Source organism: Nothobranchius furzeri, chromosome 4 (assembly GCF_043380555.1).
Source record: "Nothobranchius furzeri strain GRZ-AD chromosome 4, NfurGRZ-RIMD1, whole genome shotgun sequence".
Lineage (NCBI taxonomy): Eukaryota > Metazoa > Chordata > Actinopteri > Cyprinodontiformes > Nothobranchiidae > Nothobranchius > Nothobranchius furzeri.
This window is the reverse complement of record NC_091744.1, coordinates 85,666,385-85,691,413: the sequence shown is the minus strand read 5'-3', so window position 1 is coordinate 85,691,413 and position 25,029 is coordinate 85,666,385. Positions and strand designations below refer to the sequence as shown.

Sequence of the window (25,029 nt, the reverse complement as noted above, 5' to 3'; positions counted from 1 at the left end):
TAAGCTATGTCTCTTCTAGGCGTCTTATCGTTCCTCAGTTTCTTTTCTCTATTCAATTTTCTCAAATGTAACCCTTTCTTTGAACTTTACGCGCCAATATTAATAACATTGTTCCTCTGGATTTTGCTAAAACATAACTGCCATGTGGCGATTAAAAAAGTGTTATTTAATTCAGAATCTCTGTGACCAAGTGCCAGGAATGAGATTACAAGCCTTTACACGTCCTGTCTGATACCCATACATCAGCTCTCCTCCTCCATCTGCTGCTCAGATTCTGTGTTAGGCTGCAGCTCAACCCAGAAAGCCCTCAAAGTAAATCACGTTGCAGCGGTGACACCATGCCGCTTCTGTGGCAGCAAGAGAAAAGTACGCTGAATTTAAAGGCCATGCTTACTTTGAGCTTTCATGATGAAAAGCGTGGACGAAAGGGTTAAATACAGATGTCTCCTCAATGCAGCTGCAGAAGTTTTCATTTAATTCATTGAGAATCTCCTCGAACTGCATATTTGAACTAGATGCATATACTCTATTATGGTCTGTTATGATGTCCACCTTTTTATGATTTATTTTTATTATTCAGGAGGAATGCATGTTGTGTTTTATGTAATCTGTGTGATACGTGTGTGATACGGCCATGTAAACCAACATGCCCCTCAAGGGCATTTAAACCCAACTGAGCTGTTTTTATTTCACAGAAAACACACAGAAATGTGAGAATTATGCAGCATTTATTTAAGAATTTCTCTTTCCCATTAACTCACTTCCTGTATTTTATGGTTTTGTTAGGTCTGAAGGTCTGAAAGGCTGTTTTGTGGAGCGGTTATGCAGAAAAACTGCAAAAGAAATAAGATTATTGCATGATTATTAGCTGATTGAAGCTCATCAGTCGCTGGGTTTTCTGCCTCTGCATTAAACCTGTGTAGGTTATTTATTTTATTTAAAGAGATATTATGGAAGTGTGACAGCCAAAACATGTATAGAAATAATAAATGTCTTCTTCATACATTCTCCTGCAATGCCCTGGTCCTGTAGAATGAGCCTTGGCATTTTTACTGTGATTGCCTGTTTTTCTGTAAAATCACAGAAAAAGAGAGATGCTCGGGTCGAGCAGGCTGCTTCATGCGCGTTCACGCTCAGGCATCGCCCGTAGCATTTGCTATCCGTAGCTTTAGCAGCAGAGAGAGAGGCAGTGCCACTTTGTCGCTGTTCCTAACGCCTAGTGACAAAGCTAGCTACATTTCTGAGGACCCTTAGCTACTTTCTGTAGAACTTTCTTCTAGATATTTCCTGCAAATTAGCAACAAAATAGCCATTTTCACTCCAAACCGTTCTTTGTACGTTTTTTCAGCTGTCATCAAGGATATAAACGTTACAGATACAAAGGACATCACTGGCACTTTAGCTCACCTTGTAAGACGTCTGACTCTCATGCAGAAGACCTGGGTTTGATTCTGGATGTGAACATAGTTTATTTAGAGTTTATTTTTTACATTAATGGTATATTTTTTTACAGTAAGATGCCCAAATTTTTATTTGAGACTCGCCGAACGGCATTGAATTCACAGATAAAAAAGATGTGGGTTCAACTTTCATTTTGGAACAATTTTTCAAGCAAGGGAAGGGAATGATGTGAGCATGCAGGAGGACTGACCCATCATAAACCTTTGTCGGCTGTGCTGAAGAGAAAGGTACAGAACCACATTATTTAATTAATTAGCTGCGTGTTCTCCTGTCCTCCGGGCCACCCACCCACCCACCCACACACACACACACACACACACACACACACACACACACACACACACACACACACACACACACACACACACACACACAAGGAACTGTCTCAGCTGTTATTTTCGTTAAGGAGTGTGCACGTACAGCATGCACTGCACGAGCCTACTATTGAAGCTGCCGTTACACTTTTGGCCTGAGGGGGCAATCGTGAGCATAAAAATTCAAAACTCCGTAAAGTCTCTTTAATGATTATTTCTGATTCTAACGGCTCACTCTGAGTGTTTCATGCAGGCTGAACATGAAGATAGTCTCCTACACCTATCACCTGCATACGCTTCTGATAGAAAACAGACGGTGAAACTCTAGGATTAGAAAAGCCTGGACTGCAGTCTCTAGGTGGGCTTGCGACGCCAGCGGCTTGATCCTGGATAGGCGGCGAAGATGGAGAAAGCAAGAGAGCACCACTACATGTTAGCCTCTAGCTTTAGCAACACATCCAGCTTTACTCCCAGGTCAGTGACTAGCTTCTTCCTAAAAAGGGCCAATGAGGAGAGGACAACTTCCTGCTTAGCGGCACAACTAGCACTCCGACTAAAAACGTTCTTCCTACTAGACATCACTGCAACGGTATCTAAGTGTTCCACAACTTTAAAGGATTCAAGTGGACGTGGGGAAATCTAGCGTGTGCTTTCACATTTTCAAACAATTTCAAAGTTTCATCCGATTGATTTACGGTTAGAAAATCTACAAATGGGTAGATGTGACTTGGAGGGATTAATGAATTCTGTTCGAGCAAGAAAGAACACAGCTTTAGACGTATTAAGTGAATAAGAAATTAGTTTAAAACCAATACAATCATTTTTAAAATGTTATTTATTACATTTCAAATAATGTCTTTTTTTCTTTGTACTAATAAAAAATAACTAAACTCAAAAGGCTTTAATGTGTGTTTGAGATACGTGTGTGGAGTCGACCAGGTGTTTTAATAAAAATACAAAGCCCCGAGCATGCTGGGAAACAAGATAAGCTCTGCTCATTTTGTGGGTTTCAAACCCCAAAGAGAACAGAGAAGAAGGGAGATAGCGAGGAAAAAATGAATTACTGAGATCAGACAGCAGGAACAGACAGGGGAGAGGTGAGCAGAAGGAGAATAGAAAAGAGTTATTTGCTGGAAATAAAGAGTGACAGGAAAGAACAGAGTAGCAGAAAGAAATGAGAGGAATTATGGGAGCGCTCCTCCTCTTGTCAATTATCAACCATCAGGGCACTCCATCACTTTGGATCCCATCTTCTTTAAGACACTTTTACTTTCCGCTCTCTGTCTCTGTCACTCAGTCTTCAGCTTGAATTTGGCTGCAGGCTTCAAAACGACCTTTTATTTTACAGCACCGGCCTTGTGGGCCACGCAGAGTTATTTGTGAAGCTGTAAAGGTTGACCTCATGCCCTCCAAGCCTCCTGTGAGTCATAGTTCAATTCAATTCATTTCAATTCAAAAATACTTTATTAATCCCAGAGGGAAATTGATTGCTGTAGTAGCTCAGAATAATAATAATAATAATCAGGTCATCAAAGAGTTGTTGTATATTACAATGGCTGTTGGAAGGAAGGATCTCCAGTAGCGGTCAGTGTTGCAGCCAAACTGAAGAAGCCTCTGACTGAAGACACTCTTCTGTTGTCGGACAGTCTTGTGAAGAGAATGCTCAGGGTTGTCCATCATTTTCTTGATTCTCTGGAGAATCCTTCTTTGCATTATCTCCTCCAGCGGTTCCACAGTCGTCCCCAGAACAGAACCAGCCTTTGTTATTAGGCTGTTGAGCCTTTTCAGGTCCCTGCTTCTGATGCTGCTACCCCAACAGACGATGGCTGAAGAGATTACACTCTCAACAACAGACTTGTAGAAGATCTGCAGCATCTTGCTACAGACATTGAAGGACCTAAGCGTCCTCAAGAAGTGCAGTCTGCTGTGTCCCTTCTCGTAAACGGCTTCGCTGTTCTTTCTCCAGTCCAGTCTGTTGTCCAGGTGAACTCCAAGGTATTTGTATTCCTCAACCACCTCCACTTCTTCTCCCATGATGGAAACAGTGTTTGACTCCACCCTGTTTCTTCTGAAGTCTAAAATCATCTCCTTTGTTTTGTTCACATTCATGGTCAGATGATTGTTTCCACACCATGCCACAAAGCGCTCCACCAGCTCTCTGTACTCAGCTTCCTGTCCATCTCTGATACACCCGACAACTGCAGAGTCATCTGAGTATTTCTGTAGATGGCAGGTCTCTGATTTGTACTGGAAGTCTGAGGTGTACAGGGTGAAAAGGAAAGGTGAGAGTACAGTCCCCTGTGGTGCTCCAATGTTACTGATTGCCTGGTTTGATGTGCAGTTCTTCAGCCTCACAAACTGTGGTCTGTTTGTCAGGTAGTCTTTAATCCAGGCGATGGTTGAGGCCCCCACCTGTGTCTTCTGGAGTTTCTGGCAAAGTACACCAGGCTGGATTGTGTTAAATGCACTGGAGAAATCAAAGAACATGACCCTGACAGTGCTGCCTGCTTTGTCCAGATGACGGTGGGTTGGTTGAAGCAGCTGGATGACGGCATCTTCAACTCCAACTCCATGGCGATAAGCAAACTGCAGCGGGTCCTGATATGTCCTAGTTTGCTTATTCAGGTGGACCAACAGGAGTCTCTCCAGGACTTTCATGATGTGGGATGTCAGGGCAACCGGTCTGTAGTCATCATTGACTGATGGGCGAGTTTTCTTTGGAACTGGAACAAGGCAGGATGTCTTCCACAGGACTGGAACCTTTTCCTGGGCCAGGCTGAGGTTGAAGAGGTGCTGCAGAATCCCACAGAGCTGCTCTGCACAAGCCTTCAGTACTCTGGGGCTGACACCATCTGGACCTGCAGCCTTGTTCCTGTTCAGTCTCTCCAGCTGCCTCTTCATCTGACTTCTAGAGACAGATAGGTGGGAGGGGGAGGTAAATGGGGCAGCAGCATCTCCTGACTTGGTTGAAGACAGATTTATAGAACCAGAAGTGTCCATGACTGTGTTAGAGGACAAAAGAGCTGGCGTGTGACAGGAAAATGTTGGATCAGAGGAGAATTGGCTGAGGACAGGCGAGGAGGATGCTGGGTTTGTTCCTGAACTGAACCTATTGAAGAACTTGTTCAGTTCATTGGCTGTGTCCAGGCTGCCATCTGTGCAATCCTTCCTCTGCTTGAAGCCTGTGATCTTCTTCATCCCTGACCAGACATCTCTGATATTGTTCCTCTGTAGGTTGTTCTCCAGCTTCTTCCTGTATGCCTCCTTGCTGTCTCTGATCTTGATCTTCAGTTGCTTCTTTATACTCCTCAATAATTCACTGTCTCCCTCCTTGAAGGCTCTTTTTTTCTCATTTAGCAGATTCTTCAGTTCACTGGTGATCCAGGGTTTGTTATTAGCGAAGCATCTCACTGTTCAGGTGGGTATGATGTTGTCCACACAGAAGTTTATATAGTCAGTGACACATCCAGTCATGGCACTGATGTCCTCTTCATATCCTTGGCAGAGAGTCATCCAATCTGTGGTCTAAAAACAACCCTGCAAGGCTTCTTCAGCGTCCTGTGACCATTTTCTCACAGTTCTTCTTGTCACAGGTTGCCTCTGAACAAGTGGTTTGTATTCTGAGCAGAGAAAAACAAGACTGTGATCTGATTGTCCCAGTAGAGGTCTTGTTTTGGACATGCATGCATTCTTTACATTTGCATAACAGAAATCCAATGTCTTGTTTTCTCTGGTGGAGCAGCTAGTTAGAATCAGAGACACAGCAGAGTTATAGATGACTACAAAGTCACCCATCAGGTCAGGAATCAAACAAACGGCGATCAACAAACTGCTGTGGGAAAATAGACACACCTGTCGGACGGTCGACGGAGGAAATCACACCTGGGATGGTAACAAAGTTAAAAGAGACCAAAATGCCAAACTGATTTATTTTTTAATTAAGTCCCGCCCCTTTATGATAATTCTGATATTGTAAAATATGAAAAAGTTGTATAGTATACCTTTAAACGTTTTGGTAAAAGGCTTCAATTCACAGAAAAAAATCCCCAGACACTCAGGTGTAACAGATTAGCAGTCGCTAAGCTAGACCTGTCAGCTGTGGGGACAGTGAAGGATGAGCTAACATCACAACCGCAGCAGCACAACAGACGATCGATGGAGAAAAATCAAATCCTACGACTTGTCCAGCTTCCACTTCACTCCTCCGCTGTTTAACACAGCTGAGCATCAACCTTCACGATTACTGAGAATCATGCAAGAGTGATAAAGACTCTGTCCCTCGTTTAACATGAGTAAACTGTAAAAGTTAAAGAATAAATAATGATATTAAGGAGCTTTAAACCTAATAAAAAGCTTTCTGCACCCGTAGAAATGGCCAGAACATCTCTTTTTAAGCCATTTCCCTTTAGAGGAGTGCATCATTTTATAAAATGACTTTTATTCACACATGCAGCCACAGTTTCTCTACATTAATTGATTTTCCTGAGCTGTTTAGGCCTGATCATGCTTGCTGGGAGCTAGTTTCTCCAGCAGTCACCAGGCGATGTAATTAAATTTGTCTGTTTTTAGGGGAATTTTTACAGAGCCACTACAGCTCCAGCAAAATGACACCAACTGGTAACAATGATCTAAAAACAACAAATAAAACAGACTTATTGGGGTGAAAAGCAGCCAGAAACATTGTGTGAAGCATGCTGGAGTCCCGTGCTCCGTCCGGGTTAATTAGGATGAAGGAGCTTCACAGCCTCACTGATGTTGGTGTTTTAAGGAGCAGATAATTGAATATGTTGGCTTGTGTACAGTCGCTTCATGAATTCATAATGAATTGTTACTTTCTTCATTTCCTCTCATTCATATTGATGATGTTGTGGAAGTACTGGCTCAACAGCAGGCATCAGCGATGGACCTGCACCCACCTCGTCATGAATATTTACCCAAAAGGGCCGCAGGTGAGGCTCCGGGAGCGGCGTGTGTTCAAAGCAGCCGTACTTCCTGGGTGGGACTACAGATTTTTACCCTCTCCATCCCAGAAAAGGCTTTTCTTACCATTGTAGGAGAGCCGAGGCTTGCTGAGACACATGATGAAGTGAACCTCCATCTCATTGGACGCCACAGACTTGGAGCAGACAGGACACTTGAATCCTACAATAAAGCAACAACAAATGAAAACATCTTTTAAAATGTATTTTATCCAGATTATGATAAACATTCATTTTCTGCAGGGATAATCTAAAGTCTGGGAGCCCTGATGACGAATCACCCATCAGTGGACCACTTAGCTGCTGCTGCTCAGGGCTCCTGAACCCACTCAGATGCCAAAGCTTGACTGGTTAGCTGTGGATGCAGCTTCCTGACAGAAATCCCAGAGATGCTCTCATTTTAAATTCTCCAACAGAAAGCTGCTTACTGCTAATAAAAATAAATAAAATAACTCCTCAGGCAAAGCTTGTGTAGATCTGACTTGTTTTGGTGCTTGGTTTGGATCTGAAGATGTTTCAGGCTTTAGCTACAACTCACCACTCTCTAATGTCTTTTAACAGTTTAAGAAATGAGCAAAGGCATTTTTCAGTAATTTTACAAGATTTCAAATCAAATCAGATCAGATGAAGGTTTCTCCAGGATGTGGTCCGGTGACTGTTTTGAGAACTGATCACTCATCAACACTTGAGCTCCTCTCTGCAGACTCCTCCCGCTGTTTAGTTGGGACTCATTTGTGGAAACCACATCAGTTAAACACTTAACAGAATATTAGATCACCCACTGGGCCGCGTGAGCCGAGTTTGCACACAGCAGAAAACAAACACGACTTTTCTTATGAAGGAGAGCTCCAATAAAACACACCAACGTGTCATTTCTCCAGTTTGCAGAGATTCTTGTGAGTTTCACATCTGAAAAATTTTTTTAAAAATTACTCTCATTTTTATTCTGAATATGCTGAAAGGACCTGCTGACCAAATCTTGTCTCAAAAGAGTTACAGAGACGTTTCAGATGTTGAATTTGGGTTACTCAGAATGTGTGAGGAAGCTGGGAAGGGGCTGGTGGTGAAACAGCAAATAAAAATTAAGATGTAATTAGAACAAATGAGTGACTTTGTGAGACTTTAGAGCGCATGTGTCAGACACAAGGCATTTGGCCCGCGGAGCATTTTTATGTGGCCTGCGAGATAAATATCAAAAATATATTAAAACTGACCCACTGGCTGATTTTACCGCAAAAACTTCAACTCCCATGAAGCTTTGTGGCGTCAGCGCGGAGCCGACGCGCCCCCTCCTTTGTGTTTTTTCCAGCGTCTGCTGCCGGTGTCTGCAGCTCCGCTGTCTCAGACAAACTAAACACTCCTCTCACTCAGCGCCGAGTTCACTCAGCTATTTTCCAACGTTGAAGCCCAGAAACGGAGATTCTAGCCGCTCAGTAATGTGTTCACGACTGAAAGAGAAGGTTTTCCAACTAACGTCCAGACAGAGCCGATATAACTCCAGCGAGCAGCGACACGCTCAAACCAGCATGACTCTGACTGCAGTAGTTTTTCCTCCCCGACACACAACAACGTGGTCCAGCTGCTCAGACATGTTCATCAGCACAAACCTATGTGAGCACCTGTTGTCATCTAATGTTGTCATTATTATGATGAAGATGAACAAAACAACAGGAGTCTCCTCCTCAGCTCAGATCAACCCCATGATGCAGGTATCTGGCTGGAACAGGTGAGCATCACAGTAAACCAGTGGAGCAAACTGAGCTTTAAATATGTTGGTTTGATGCTCCTTTTCTGCTCCAAAACATGAACGTTAACAGGTGAGATGTTGCATTCTCATTTAAGATAAAATTATATTTTTATTTTGTTGTTGGCCCGTGAGAAAAGATTTAACCTACAGTAAACAGGAAGTGGAAAGGCTGCAGAAAGATGAATAGAATAGAAAATCCCTTTATTGTTCCTCAGTGGGGAAAGCTAGACGTCACAGCAGCGATGACACGTATTACAGGAGAAGAAAGGAGAATAAAAAATAAGAAAAATTAATAAACAAGAAAACATAAATCCTGAATAGATTTTTAAAATGCTGATTATACCACAAGTAATGAATACCACTGATGCCTTTTATTTAAAACTGACTTGCTCGTGTGTAATTTGGTTATTCCACATTCAGTGTTAATGCAGAAATATGTTTGTTTCCTAATTTAAAGGTTCAAAATTGCATATATGTTGATAAAGAAAATGTGCAAATTTGCCGTCACTTAAAAAAAAAAAAAGAAGTTTGGCCCTCGACTCCGTCCCAGAGTTTCATTTCGGCCCCGTGTGAGTTTGAGTTTGACGCCCCTGCTTTAGAGGCTTCAGATGTCTCATCAGAGACTTGCACCTAGGTCAACATGTTAATGCAGCTCTTCCATCCCATCGACATCCATGAAGATTCAAAATCAAACAACTTTAAGCTGCTTTTGAGATTGGATTCCATCTCTTTGCCGACGACTGCCAATTGTACTTACCTCTAGATGGTGCCGGTGACCACACAATACATTTTTTTGGATTGTTTGGTAGACATTAAGTTATGGTTGGCAGAAAGCTTCCTGTGTCTCGATGGGAAAAAAAAAGACGCACTGTTGTTTGGTCTGAGCGGACATGTTGATTTTTCCAACGTAGACTGCGGTGAACTGAACTCCTATCTGGGTGTTTGAGCAGTCAACCTTGGCGTGAAGATGGACAGTGCATTCTGCATGGATGCTCATGTGGGTACTGTAGTATCCTCTTCATTTTATCATTTAAGACGTTTGGCTAAAGTAAAGCCGTTTTTATCTAGACGTGACCTTGAGACTGTTGTTCATGCTTTTATTACCTCACGACTCGACTATTGTAATTCCGTTTTATTTGGTGCAAGTAAGGGTACTGTAACCCGCATGTAGCTTGTCCAGAATGCTGCAGCAAGATTCTTGGACTGCAAAAGGAAGCATGAACACGTGACACCCATTTTGGGTGACAGAAATCATCATGTGTAGCAAACATTTCAGCTGACCATTCGTTGCGATGTTTATCTGTTCTTTGCGATATGCATATTGCACATGCAGATATCACGATAACGATATATTCACGATATATTGTGCAGCCCTAAAACATTCCATATTCTCTTGCAGTTTTGTGTCTTTATCTAGTTGGTTGGGAGACCCCATCTTGTGCTGCTATTAATGTCATTTTTAAGCTTCAGAATCCTGACTTGTGTTTTCAAACAAGTCACAAAAGAAGCGTCTTTGCAAAGGAAATGATCATGCGAGCTTTTAGCATCTTACGATAAAAATCAACCTCAGGCCAACTGATGAGCTAATAAAGAATAATTCCATACAAACAAACTAGATTAGTAAATTCACTACTGATGACCCGGTCTAACAAGGCAGAACATTATATATTTACATATGTATAGTAGAAGTGAACATTTTTCGAGGAAAGCTAGATGTGGCCCTGATTACATAAATCCAACAGAGAAAGCTGCTGATTTTCTCTAAAAGTTGCACTTTAAAAATGTTAAAGGTGGATAGTTTGACAAATTGTTCGCTTACAAACACTCAGAGGAATTCGCTATAAAGACTTTTACACGGCAGCTGACCCAGTTTTCCCTCAGCTGCTATTTTCAGAAGCTCCAAAGGGACGAGCAGAAGGAGAGATTGAGGAAAAGAGTAAAAACGAGGTGCAGGAGGATGGAGAGAGAGTACAGGGGCCTTTTTATTTTATTTTTTTTAAACATGAGACACGGTCCAGCAGGAATCATGCTGCGAGTTTCTGGCCTGGACTCAGCCGTGCACCACAAATCCTAGAGGACGTTTCCTATTCAGAGAGCCCATAAGGTCACATAGGGACAAAAATACATCAGCGGACAGGATCATAAATTAATTATACTGGTGCTTATGAGAGAATGTGCTCGTGATTTGTGTGTTTTTGTGAGTGTGCACAGGCCAGTGTTAGGACACTTCACACAAAAAACTAAACATCAAAAACTAACTTTCAGCTAATTCAGCAGACTGCACCATTGAGTCAGTTTTAATTAAAAAATCTTATTTACTGATGATAAAATACAGCAATTAGAAAATCCGCAACATCTCAAGAAAAAACGTTTTAAACTAAAAGGCAAGTTTAGAAAACAAATTAGCCTAAAATTTTGTTTTCTATGCGGCCCTTTGTGTTTAGTATTAATTTGCTGTGGCTTTACCGAAAATGAAACCTATCTCCTCACTGTGAGTTCGTATTTTTAACACCTTAATCTGACAGCTGAAATGTCTCCTCAGCCTTCATTAGTGTCTACAGGAGTGATTCAGCACTAAATCCAACAAATCAGCTGTGTTCATGGTCTAAAACATGCAGGAAACGTGCTGGAAGATGGCTTCAGCGCCATCATGAGCTCCACTCCACTCCACAGCTCCCCCCACCAGCAGGGACTGGACCAGTAACTCTGAAGTTGCAAGTGCGGTATTCTAGCCACAGGGGTCGGTGGGGTCGGAGTGGCATTTCATTAACCCTGTAAAGTCATTTTAGCTCAAACCGGCTCAAGAAAACGATTTTAAAAAGTTGCAAAGTTTGCCTTTAACCCTCTCAGGCTCAAAATAAGTTTTGATAAAAGGACGAACAACTAAGTCCTTCAGGGGTACTTCTGAGTTAAAAATGCTCATGAAATACGTATGTGGAGTAACCAGGTAGGTAGGTTTTAACCTGCCTGCCTCCAGAGGGTTAAAAAAAACGAAAACAATTATGAAGTGGTTCTCTTGCATTTGTCTAAAAACCTCCACCAATAACACGTTTTGGATCGAATGCAACCATTGGACCACCCGGTTGTCCGTCTCATTCTCCGCTCAATAATATCAGAGAAGGAGAAACGGCCGGCTGCTACCACTTCCACTTTAGGACAAACTAGCAGAGTCTCAAAAAAATAAAACACCAGTTGAAGTCACGGACAACTAGCGACGTTTGGGTCTAGAAAACGGCGACTGGCATTTAGCATGATCTTGTTTCCGCTGGCACCGCGTTTCCGGTTCCGGGGATGCTGCGACCCGAGGGCAGGGTGTGTTCTGTTTGCGCGTTTGCATTCAGAACCTAACTTGTTTGTAGATCTACACAAACACAGATGAGGAGTTTAAAGTGATGAATCAACCTCAAGGCCAGTGGAGGTTCAGAGGGTTATGGTGCCATTTAAAATCATTTCACATTTCTAGTTTGCATTTAGGAATCACAGGATAACACACAGTCCAAAGCAATTCACAACACAGACAGTCACGATGATGTCATCGGCTGTTTAACGGTCAACAAGCCGTTGGTTTTCTTGTTCTTACGGGCAAATTTCTGCACAGGTTTTCCTCATTTTCTCTCAAAGGGACCCTGATAGGAAATTATCTGATAAATGACTGGATGGATTTTAATGAAATAAAAAAATAAATGGAAAAAGGAAGATGGCAGCCAGAGCCTACTGAACATGGACGTAATTTTCACTTTAGAAGTGGGGGGGACACGGGGTGTGTGTGTGCATGTGTGTGTGTGTGTGTGGGGGGGGGGGGGGGGGGTATCTTTACAGTATGCTCTAATGGGAAACAGGCTTCAACACAAACGGTTGTTTTCTGCTTAGTCCTAGAGCTCAACCAGTGTCAATTTAATATAGTGTAATATTGTTTTTGGATGGTAAAAAGTGCAGGGGTCATAACTTGACTTTGGAAAAAGTGTGGGGGGGACATGTCCCCCCTGTCCCCCCCCAAAATTACGTCCATGCTACTGAACCTGATACGAGTAGGTCAGTTTTACAGACAATGAGCCTGTTTGTTTTAGTAAAGCTGAGAGTCATTAACAACACATGCTGTGAGATCTTGATATATTAATGATATATTAATATATTCTCATGCATGATTTGCACATCTTTTCCAAAGTTTGATCCACCAGAGGTCATAATTTCTCATCACTGGGCGACTTTAATCTAAAATTCAAAAAAACATTTCAGTTTTGGAAATCTCCAACTCCCCCATCAGTATCAACATGGCTTAATTCTGTCAGGACATTTTTGAGGGTTGACAAGGTTTCATTGTCAATTAAGGGTAGTTCAGGAAAATGTGTCTCTAAGTGGACACCGTTTATAGGTTGCCTTAAATCTCAGTCAACTGAGGCTTAAGTGGATGGAGTAACCAGCTCTTATTCAACTGAGTTGTAAATTTCAGGATGCCCCCCCCCCCCCTTTATATTAAATTTTAATTTTATTTTTTATTGATATATTTTTAAAAAATAAATTATAAATAAAAAGTAAATAATAGCGTTGAAAATGCTGACTTGACCTGTTTAGACCATTTCATGATGGTAGGGATTCGTATTTTGTATGTTGTCAATTTTTCATGTCCTTTTGAGAAATAAATGGAAAAAAAGAAATGTTTCAATTGAACTTTTATTCATAAATGCAAGACAATAAATATACAACAGATCTGGCTCCACAAAGCATCATCAAACTGATTTATTTATTTATTTATTTACCTTTAGTGAACTTCAGTAAAAAAAACATTTCCTGTTTAAACTCCTGTTTCACAGCTAGACTAAAACATTCCTACTGAAACATAAATTAGGCTCGTTGTTTATTCCCTGCGGGCGCTGTTAGAAATCTCCCTTCATGAATTCAGAGCAAACACTGGAACTAAGATGATCGCCGCGTTCCCCAGTCCTCCGTCAGGTGTGTCATGTTTTAGTGATGAAAAGCAAAGCTACACAGAAAATCAGAGCTTTGCTGTGAATAATTTACATTCAGCGAGTGGTGGGATCAGAGCCCGATAACGACTCCAACGTGACGCCCTGTTGTTGGCGTCCAGATTGGATTTCCACACAGCTGGCCCTTTGAAGGCATCGAGGCGACTCGCTAAATCGGCTTCAGTCAGAAGGACCGCCACGCCATCAGCAGCCTGGCATGCTGGGAACGTGCATCAGAATCTCCAGGTGTTAATTAATTACACGACGGCAGGAGGACGTTAACACACTATGATTGTGACTCAGCCGTCCCAAAATAAAAGGTAAAGACAGAAAATATAGAATTTTGGCAAATATTGTCAAAATGCTGGAAAAACATGAGCATTGAATACTTAAAGTGTGAAAGCTAATATGTGTTTAAATCTGTCACTTTCTTACCATTGATCTACTCGCTAAACCCAGAAATACGTTAGGACTTCAGTCTCCTTAAATGTCAGATAGACTTCTAGTCTGATCAGCTGTTTGTTGCATTAAAGAACTGCGTAAATATCAAGTTTTTATTTAAAGGGACATTATGGAAGTGTGACAGCCAAAACATGTATAGAAATAATAAATGTCTTCTTCATACGTTCTCCTGCAATGCCCTGGTCCTGTAGAATGAGCCCTGGCATTTTTACTGTGATTTCCTGTTTTTCTGTAAAATCACAGAAAAAGAGAGATGCTCGGGTCGAGCAGGCTGCTTCATGCGCGTTCACGCTCAGGCATCGCCCGTAGCATTTGCTATCCGTAGCTTTAGCAGCAGAGAGAGAGGCAGTGCCACTTTGTCGCTGTTCCTAACGCCTAGTGACAAAGCTAGCTACATTTCTGAGGACCCTTAGCTACTTTCTGTAGAACTTTCTTCTAGATATTTCCTGCAAATTAGCAACAAAATAGCCATTTTCACTCCGAACCGTTCTTTGAACGTTGTTTCAGCTGTCATCAAGGATATAAATATTACAGATACAATAGACGTCACTGGTGATATAGTTCATCCAGTAAGATGTCTGACTCCCATGCAGAAGACCTGGGTTTGATTCTGGATGTGAACATAGTTTATTTAGAGTTTCTTTTTTACATTAATGGTATATTTTTTTACAGTAAGATGCCCAAATTTTTATTTGAGACTCGCCGAACGGCATTGAATTCACAGATAAAAAAGATGTGGGTTCAACTTTCATTTTGGAACAATTTTTCAAGCAAGGGAAGGGAATGATCTGAGCATGCAGGAGGACTGACCCATCATAAACCTTTGTCGGCTGTGCTGAAGAGAAAGGTACAGAACCACATTATTTAATTAATTAGCTGCACGTTCTCCTGTCCTCTGTCCTCCGGGCCACACACACACACACACACACACACACACACACACAAGGGACTGTCTCAGCTGTTATTTTCGTTAAGGAGTGTGCACGTACAGCATGCGCGCCTCGTGCACGAGTCTACTATTGAAGCTGCTGTTACGCTTTTGGCCTGAGGGGGCGATCACGAGCATAAAAATTCAAAACTCTGTAAAGTCCCTTCAAAGGCTGAGTCCTAAACGGAAAATCACGAGCGGTTACAAAAACATACAGAAATAGATTTAACAACCACAGGATCAAACTGTTTAATGCACTTTGTGAAAATATTTAAAAGTGCAAAAACTGACAGGAAAATAAAAAATGTTAACTGAAAAAGAAACTTAGTGAAAATGTAAAGGTAGAATTAAGAGATTTTGATCTGTGCAGAGTTGTGATTAGATTCTTTATAGCAGATGATGTTTTCTATTCAACATTATTAAAGCAATCAGTTTGATTATATTTAGCTATAATTTTAATACGTGTCACAAACAGACGCGCTGAATGCATCCTGGTGGATTTGAGACCGTGAGAATTTTGATGGAAACGTCTCTTCCTCTACTGGTTTGTTTTTGCAAACTCAGAAATCACAAACACCTGCTGGTCGATATCTTGAGCCTAACAGAGAATGAACCAAAAGTGGGTTTTTCTTTTCACACGTCTGGTTTGTGTTTGAATTGTGGTAAAATATATGGAACGCTGTACAGTAAACCTTTTAAAATGCAGATATTTGATGACTGGCTACTAAAGATAAGCTGCAAACGAGTTAAAAATGGTTGGAGTGTACAAAGGACAACAGGTTTTGCAGTCTGATTTGATCAAATAGAAAAGAGTGGGTTGCCACGTCTGGCGGGAGGAGGGAGCGGGAGATGGACCTGCAGAAGCGTCTGCAGTGATGCAGATGCAGTGAAGAGGAAGCTAAGCCAGAAACTGATCTGTGTTTATGAACTTTGGGTAAGGAGCCAAAATAAGTTTCGTCTGCAGGTGGGCGGGTCTTCGAGATAGATCAGGGAGCTCAGGAGGGACAAAAGTCGCTGCTCCGTCACATCGAGAAGAGTCAGCGGAGGTGGGTCGGCCATACAGGGGAGGTGTTTTGGGCGTGTCCGGCTGGCAGGAGGCCACTGGGCCGACCCGTGTTGAAGGGATTAACCAAGGAAATAGGTTGGGGTCCCACTGGATGAGTTGGTGGTTGCTCAGGACAGGGTGCTGCTGCCCCAGTGACATCAATCACTGCAGAAGCCTGTTGATCCAGTCAGGTGTGTTGGAGCCGGGAAAGAACTAAAACATGCTGCATAGGGAAGTCAAAAGACCAGGGAACAACACTTGGAGCTGTAGCTCATGCAAACACTAATTAGAAACAGAGGTCTGTGATCCAAGGTAACAGGCCGGGTGATTAAAACGTGAATAATCTGATCTGTGGTTTGGAGGAGGATTAGAGGGGAGAAGGTCAATCCAGAGTTTAGTGTCTCTTTAAGATCTGGGCACATTCTGGTGGTGTTTATTCCAAATCTGAAGGAAACAGGCTAACGGATCATTTCTGATTTTATCTGTTGATATGAGGTCAGCAGACGACCGAGGAGGACTGGAGAGTCCGATTTAACCGAGCAATAAAATGAAGATCACAAGAGTCTGGGGCAGAGATGACTCATCCATCCGTGGACTGAGGTCCTGATGTGATGACGAGGTGAAGGAGGAGGACGGGACAGAGTGAGATGAATACAGGAGACAGTAAAGTAGAAGAAAGAGAACGGCCAGACAGAGAGGTCAAAGGGAAATGATGAAAAAGAAATTTCTCAGGGGAAAAACAGAGGAAAGAGCAGAAATACTGAGACTAAATAAAGAAACTGTGACTGAGAGGCAAAGAAGAGACGCGAGCAACGAGGTGAGAGGAAGAGAGGACACCAAAAGGGCAGATCCAAGTGGAGAACTAAAGAGAAGAAAATGAGCGTTAGACTGTGTTCACCGACCATCTCCTCTAATAAAACAGCTGTGAATCCACCGGTGGCCCATCACAACACCTAACAGGCCGTTTCTCCACACCAGAACCGGAGCAGCTCAGTAAAGCGGCAACAACTTGGGTCGTTCATGCATTTTTCAGCAGGATCGCTCTCAGTCGAGTCATAACGGAGTCATCTCAAGCACCTATCTGAAGCGTAAACAGTCCACACGCTAAATTACTGTTAAGAGATCATGTGAACACTAAAGGGAGAACATGAAGTGTCTCAGCAGCTGCTGGTGGGAATTCCCTGTTTGTTTGGAAAAACTGAAGCTCCCAACTAAACGATCAGTGGTCTTTTCCTGCAGCGGCTCAAACTAGTTTGTTTGGGTTTTAATCACTTTAGATCTGTCTGGTTGACTCGTGTGTTAAAAGCTCAAGAACTACAAACACACACATACACACATTCACTTACACACGCGCGCGCACACACACACATGCATGCCTGCACACACACACACACACACACACACACACACACACACACAATCACACATGAATACCCATGCACACACAGACACATTCACTTACACACGCGCGCACACACACACACACACACACACACACACACACACACACACACACACACACACACACACACATTCACTTACACACGCGCGCGCACACACACACACACACACACACACACACACACATTCACTTACACACACACACACATGTGCATGCATGCACACATGCACACACGCAAACACACATGAATACCCATGCACAGACACACACACACACACACACACACACACACACACTCTTACACACACATGCATGCACACGCGCACACACACACACACACAATCACACATGAATACCCATGCACACACAGACACATTCACTTACACACGCGCACACACACACACATTCACTTACACACGCGCGCGCACACACACACATGCATGCATGCATGCACACACACACACACACACACACACACACACACAATCACACATGAATACCCATGCACACACAGACACATTCACTTACACACGCGCGCACACACACACACACACACACACACACATATGCATGCATGCACACATGCACACACGCAAACACACATGAATACCCATGCACAGACACACACACACACTCTTACACACACATGCATGCACACGCGCACACACACACACACACACAATCACACATGAATACCCATGCACACACAGACACATTCACTTACACACGCGCACGCACACACACACACACACACACACACACACACACACACACACACACACACACACACACATATGCATGCATGCACAGACACACACACACACACACTCTTACACACACATGCATGCACACGCGCACACATGCACAGACACACACAGACCACAGACACACACACTGACATACGCACGCTCACACATGCAAGCATGCACATAGATGCACACACACAGGCACACACACACGTGTACACACTTGCAAATGCACACACACACACACACACACACACACACACACACACACACACACACACACACACACACACACACACACACACACACACACACATACATGCACACATGCATACCCACACACACATACACACTCGCATACGCACACACACACACATGCCCACGCACATACACACATGCACACTAGCAAATGTGCACACACACGCGCATGCACAACACACATGCAAACCCATGCACACATGCACACACACATACGCACTTTTTTTGTTAAAAGGCTCTCATTGCATTCTTTTTTTTTTTTTCATTTTTGCAACTTTCATTCAAATTGCCATTTTATGTTTTAGTAGGAAATCAAGCTTAATCAAGTGACTAGATGTGGTAAACTTCCTGCTTTTATTCATAGAAAAATACAAGAACACTAGAAAAAAGCAGCTAATAAAAATAATTGCTGCAGTCAGTTTAGATATCCACAAACGTCCTCTTCACACGCTCGGTAAAGGGTTCAGGCTTTAGTGCCATCCTGGCTGTACTTTAACAGAATTACTAAAAAAAAGTGTCTATTCATAAAACCTTCTAATCAGCCTGAGAAATCTTTTTCATATTAATTCAAACAGACAACAATACTAAGTAGCAGACAGGTGAATGATATGTGTGCTTCTCCCTAAAGAATATTTAATAATTAGTTTCTGATCCCACAAAGTTTGAACTAAAAATGTCCTATGAAGGCACACAGAGGTGCTAGAATGTAACTTTGAGACAAACCGCAGGACCAGATGCTGAAACACCGCTAGAGGAGAAGTTTTTCTGCACGCGGCAGACTTACAGTGACTCAGCAAGATCAGGGACTCTACGGCAGTCCTCGTCTCCGAGTCAGACTCCCACATAACGGTGTAATCAATATCAGCCTGAGTGAGCTGGTCGCAAATGAAACAGTCACAAGAGCAGAATGGTAAAAAAAGGCTCATCTAAACAGCCGACCAAATATTTCTGTTGCAAAGAAATTTGTTGTTTTCACCAAAACGGAAACGCTTGTTTTAAATATTGTCTTTTGTTGTAAATGAGTGTAGTTTCTGGGAAAAAAATAAAATAAAAGGAAAATTTTAGGACAACAAACACAAAGTCCCAAGTCAGTCAGGTGAGGACACGATTGGCTCCACAAGCTCGAGATGCTTTTATCAATTTCTGCTCTAATTCAGGAAGCGAGGACGCTGGAGCTTTGTACCGCCAGGCAGGAAAGTTGGTAACTGATTCAGATGCGCACACACACACACACACACACACACACACACACACACACACACACACACACACACACACACACACACACACACACACACACACACACACACACACACACACAGTCATGCTGAGATTTAGCTCTGGCAGACAGGCTGAAGGCAGAGCTCCCTCTGCAGAAGCACAACAAAGCCACTTCGGGGGTTTAGCTCGGTGGCGTGGCAGACTGAAGGCAGAGATTTAACACACATAGGCACCCCAGGCAGGCGGTGTCAGGCAGACACATCACAGAAAAAAGAGGGAAGACATCATTAATACTACAGATGGAGAGTGTGAGAGCAACTCTAGTCATGCTGCTTGTCACGCTTGAAGAGCCAGCCGGTCAGAGGGATGGATGTGGAGAAGGAGGGATTCTGTGTCATGACATCACGAGGAGAAGTGCATACAAGTCAAATCTCTGCAACGAGGTTGCCCGGTCGGCGTGAAACCAGAGCATGCGCAGATGAGAATACCAACACCAAAGGTTTGAGGTGACATGAGTTCTTCCAGCATCTGGGTCAAACACCTACTGGAGAGGCACTACAGATGGATATGTTTGGTGTTCCTCAATAATAATTTAAATGAAAGAATTTAACTGTAATGGTTTTGTTTTTTGTAGTTTGTAGTTTGTTCACCTTCCATTTGAAATCTCCCTCTCATGTTCTTCGATCTATATTGTATATTTACCATTGAATCAAATGTATTTGTTACTATTCACATTTATTAAATCCATCTTTTGCTGTAAAAACTGTATTTAAAATTATGGAAACGCTACGGTTCTCTGCAGGAGTGTGTGTGTGTGTGTGTGTGTGTGTGTGTGTGTGTGTGTGTGTGTGTTCGTCTTTGTTCATTTTCATCTCTCTAGTCTGTTTAGATACACAAAAATTATCAATTTTATCAATCACAGTGTTTTATTTTGAAAAATGCCTTTATTTTGTTAAAAAAAATTTGGCCTGCCTCTTCTGTTTTGGTTTGACTTCCTGCCAGAATTGACAGGGCTTGTGAAAAAAAATAGAGCACACGCCAAAACGATCGCTGCACAGCGCAAGCCTTCATCACGCGAGCCTTCGTCGCGCTCTGCAGCTGATGTGATCAAGACCGTAGGTTAACAAGGGCACCGAATAGAAGCGTTCTTCTTTCCACGGCACTTTGCGGCGCATCGTCGCTCTTCCATGTGGGATGTGAACCAGGGGTAAGAGTCACCATGTTGGAGTTTACATTGGAAATTTAAGGGAGCCAAACGCTGTACCCTGAGGGACTCCGTTTGAGACTCCATTTGTGAAAAGTGATTAAAAGAAGAAGAGGTTTTTCAAAACTATGTTGAAATTTTATTTCAGTTATTTCAGGGCGAGTTACAAAAACACTTCATTAAATTCACAGCAGGTCAAGAACATCGCCTGCTTTGTGTCTCACCTCCACATCTGTCTGTCTCTACACAGAGCAGAGGGGACAGCAGCGTTCCTACTTTTGTTTGTCTGATCGTCAGCATGCCGCCACTGCCATGACCATAAACGGCAACGCTGGAAACCAAAGGCTTGATTACATCACAACTTACAACTAATGCAACTCTAGCCAGCAAATTCTCCGTACCTTACCGGAAAGACCAGCAGTTTCCATGGGAACAGGACAGAACAAGCGAAAGAGGAAAAGTGGAAAGATGGAGGAGAGGATGGATGCCGGGGGTGTGAAGAGACGCAGAGATGAAAGAAAAATAAAACAGGTTTTCTTTTCCTCACAAGGGGAACTAATTCAGCCTCAGATGAAGGCGAGGAAAGGGAAGTTTTAAAATACAAAGGAAAAAAAGAACAGTGTGAGAGTTTTGTGCTTCAAACGTTCTGAATCCGACATCAGCAAAGGTTAAATTAGGATGTTTGCTCAGAGGAGAGTGCCTGAATGCTCAATCAACCCCTCAGAGCTCATCTCTCCCGAGACCATAGTGGGTTTGACAGGAATCTGTAAACAACACGGTGAAGAGAACAGAGTGGTCACAGTGCAGCGCCACGCCACACTCCTCCCTCAACAGCCGGTATACGAACGAGCACCGTCAGCAGTGGGGTGTCAGCGAAGGCTCCGACAATCTAGAGCCCATTGTTTCTTCTGTTACTCCACCTGTAAACCACACCACTGCTCCACCGACACACATTTCCTGTCTAAAACATTCAAACAATTAATAAAAACTGATTTAAGAAGCTTTGGAGGGTCAGAAATCTCATTTTTCCCCACACAGACACTATAAATACCCCCTAAATCCAATAAAAGGAGTGCATGTGCTTGTTTCACTTATCTCACTGAGCAGGTCAGTGTGTTTTTGAGTTTCAGCTGAGAGCAAACAAGTCTAACAAGTGCACTCCACTCTGTGATCTAGTTTAACCTTTATTACACTTTTTCTACTAGAAAAAGCTAAATGCTTCACAGATTTGGTTCGACACCAATAGACGGAGTCCACGAATGTTGAATAAGGAACTATTACAGCACAAATCCCTGGAGATAATGCAGAAAACCCTCTAAAGACTCACCGCGGTTAGATTCCAAACAAGGAAATAATACAATTATTTGAACAGTAATTTGAGTAAAAACATAAATCCTCACAACATTTTATGCTTTGTTGCTAAATTTCATTTTATTTATTCCTTCCTGCAATTTAAAATGACCAAATATACAAAAAGAAACACACACACACACACACACACACACACACACACATATATTGTTTTGTCTTTGATGAGTTATTGTGTAGAGGTTTGGAGAAACACATATAAAAGTAATATTCAGACTATAATCATAATGCAGAAAAGGGCTATTAGACTAATAAATCAGGAGGGGTATAGGGCTCACACAAACGCACTCTTTATTAAGACGCAAGCTTTAAAATTCCAGGACCTGGTCAAGTTTAAAACAGTGCAAATAATATATAAGGCAAGGAAAGGGATGCTCCCCAGTGAAATAAGTAAACGGTTCTTAGAAAGAGAAGGGAGGTATAATTTTAGAGGGAAGTGGAATTTAAAAGTACAAAGAGTAAGAACAACATTGAAAACGATGTCTATCTCTATAGCGGGCGTTAAATTCTGGAATGAGTTAACAGAAGAAATAAAGGTCAGTAGTGATGTAAACCAGTTCAAAATAAAACTCAAACAAGAAATGTTAAATAAGTATAAGAACGAAGAAAATGCAAGTAACCCAGGACGGCATGCAAACTGATGTCTGATCTCTTCTACAAATGAGCTAATCTAAATATAGTTCTAGTTGAACATGAGAATTATTTTTCTTTTTGTTTGAAGGCATTGTAAATATTTTGTTGTTCAAATTGAGATGATGAGGACAGGGTCCAAAATTAAATTTTTTACTCACCGGCCAAGTTGGCCGGTAGATGATGAAAATCTACCGGCCAAGCATATTTTTTACCGGCCAAAATCCTAAATGATTTAGATCTACCTAAAGCATGTAATTCTATATCATGTTGATTCCAAACAGAGTGACACAATAATTAAAACATCATTTAATAAGAAAAACAACTCTTTAGTAATTTTTACTATTTATTTATTTATAGAGATGTTTTTATGAACTCTTTCATTGAAATCTAGCCAGACTCCTTGTTTTCTCTGTCCATGAAGTCTGGCCTCCTGCTTCTGACACCGTCTTTGTGCCAAAGCATTACAGCCTCAGTTGGGTCCTAGTCCTTGATCTCTGGAGAACACAGCTGCAACATGAGAATATCTGAAAGTGTGTCAGGGCTAGGGTTGTCACGGTAACCGGTGTAGCGGTAAACCCCGGTAAAAAAAGTTGACAATAATAATAACCGTCTTGTTTAAAAAAATATCTCGGTGGATTACCGTGGCTGCAGTGTAGGCGCGGTGACCCTTACCAGCCACCGTATCATCTGGAAGTTGCCGGCGGCACATGCACGCTTTGTTGTTTACGACCAAAACTTTCTTTAAGCTAAAGCTGAAATAATGGCAGGAGGAGACGGCAGCACTGGGGACGTTTATTATCCCTCAAAGAAGGCAAAGTCGGAAGTATGGGCATTTATTGGATATTTGAAGAATGCCGAGGGACAGTTGTCTGTGAAAGGCAGCAACGCTACGTGGCCATCATAATGTAGCCAGTGTCTCACGACTCCGCCGTCTCCAGTTCGCCACTTTTCACAAAATCTTCTGGTCGCCACTGGTCCTGGTGGATTTTCTTCCAGTTCGACGAGTTTTCTTTTGGAAGGCTGGCTGACTCCAGTTAAAAACCGCCACATTTCACCGCTAGTTTTAACACGAAGCTAACGGCTAACTTCATAAACTGATTGAATGGGATAGGTGGAAATGACGTTGGATGCGGCGCTCACGTTTCGCGTACGTTTGTGTACGTTGCATGCAGGCAGGAGGAGTATCAGAAATCCGTGGAAGATGACTGATAAACATAACTAATTTGGTGCAAACATTTACTCGCCAGGTGGCAGGTAGAGCTCAAAAATTTACTCGCCAAATGGAGCAATTTGCTCGCATTTGGCGAGTGGCGAGTGTTAATTTCGGACCCTGGATGAGGATGTAAACCTGAAGGGGTAGGGCTAAATAAGTATATACTTCTGCCTACTCCTTTTCAAACAACTGCTTGGAAGGATTTTATGAAATGTTGGTGAATGTATATGTTTGAAATAAAATGAACTGAACAATCAAAAGTGCTCCTTTCCTCAACATTTAAAAGTGTGATTCTTATTTTCTGACATTTGGACGTCTTACTTCTGATTGGCTAACACTCTAAGCTACCACTGACACTGGATGTTTTACCTCCACAAATAACACAAGCCTGGAGGAGTTCTGCTGTGTGGTGGATATGCTAACAGTTAGCTTCTAATAGCTGAGACGTTCTCTGCTGTTTCCTGGACACTAAACCAACAACAGCCTTCCCCGTCGTGAGTCAAGCTGGCTTGCTTTTAGCACCCCCTAGTGTTTGTTTGTAGAAATGAAAGCAAAACTTATCTCCTCACTGTGTGTTTGTCTCTTTAACACCTTCATCTAACAGCTGAAACGCCTCCCCAGCTTTCCGTAGTGTCTACAGGAGTGATTCATCACTAGACAGCAGTGTTAATGATCTAAAACATGCAGGAACTGGCTGGAAGCAGACTGCAGCCCCAAGAATGTCAGCCACTCTGAAGTTGCAAATGCAGTATTGTGGCCAAAGGGGCTGGGTGGCCTTTCATGAACCCTGTAAAAGGTCACTTTAGCACATACTGGCTCAAGAAAATTATTAAAAATAAAAGAAAGTTGCAAAGTTTTCCATTAACTGACAGGGTGACGTAGATCTGTCAGGATTTTCTAATCCTAGAGTTTCACCGTCTGTTTTCTATCAGAAGCTGATGCAGGAGGTACGTGTAGGAGACTATTTTCATGTTCAGCCTGCATGAAACACTCAGAGTGACCCGTTAGAATCAGAGATAATCATTAAAATTTGTTTTTTCAGTGTTTCACATTTTTATTTGGCAATTTTCATTGAGAAACAACA

General features: G+C 42.4%; 1 protein-coding gene across 1 annotated transcript in view; it reads right to left on the bottom strand.

Moving 5' to 3' along the window:
- znrf1 (zinc and ring finger 1) overlaps nt 1–25,029 on the bottom strand; it is a 48,647-nt gene that overhangs the window by 4,591 nt on the left and 19,027 nt on the right. The window contains exon 2 of the mRNA XM_015965299.3: nt 6,822–6,917. Coding sequence (XP_015820785.1) covers nt 6,822–6,917 — 96 coding nt within the window. The remainder of the gene's footprint in view (nt 1–6,821; nt 6,918–25,029) is intronic.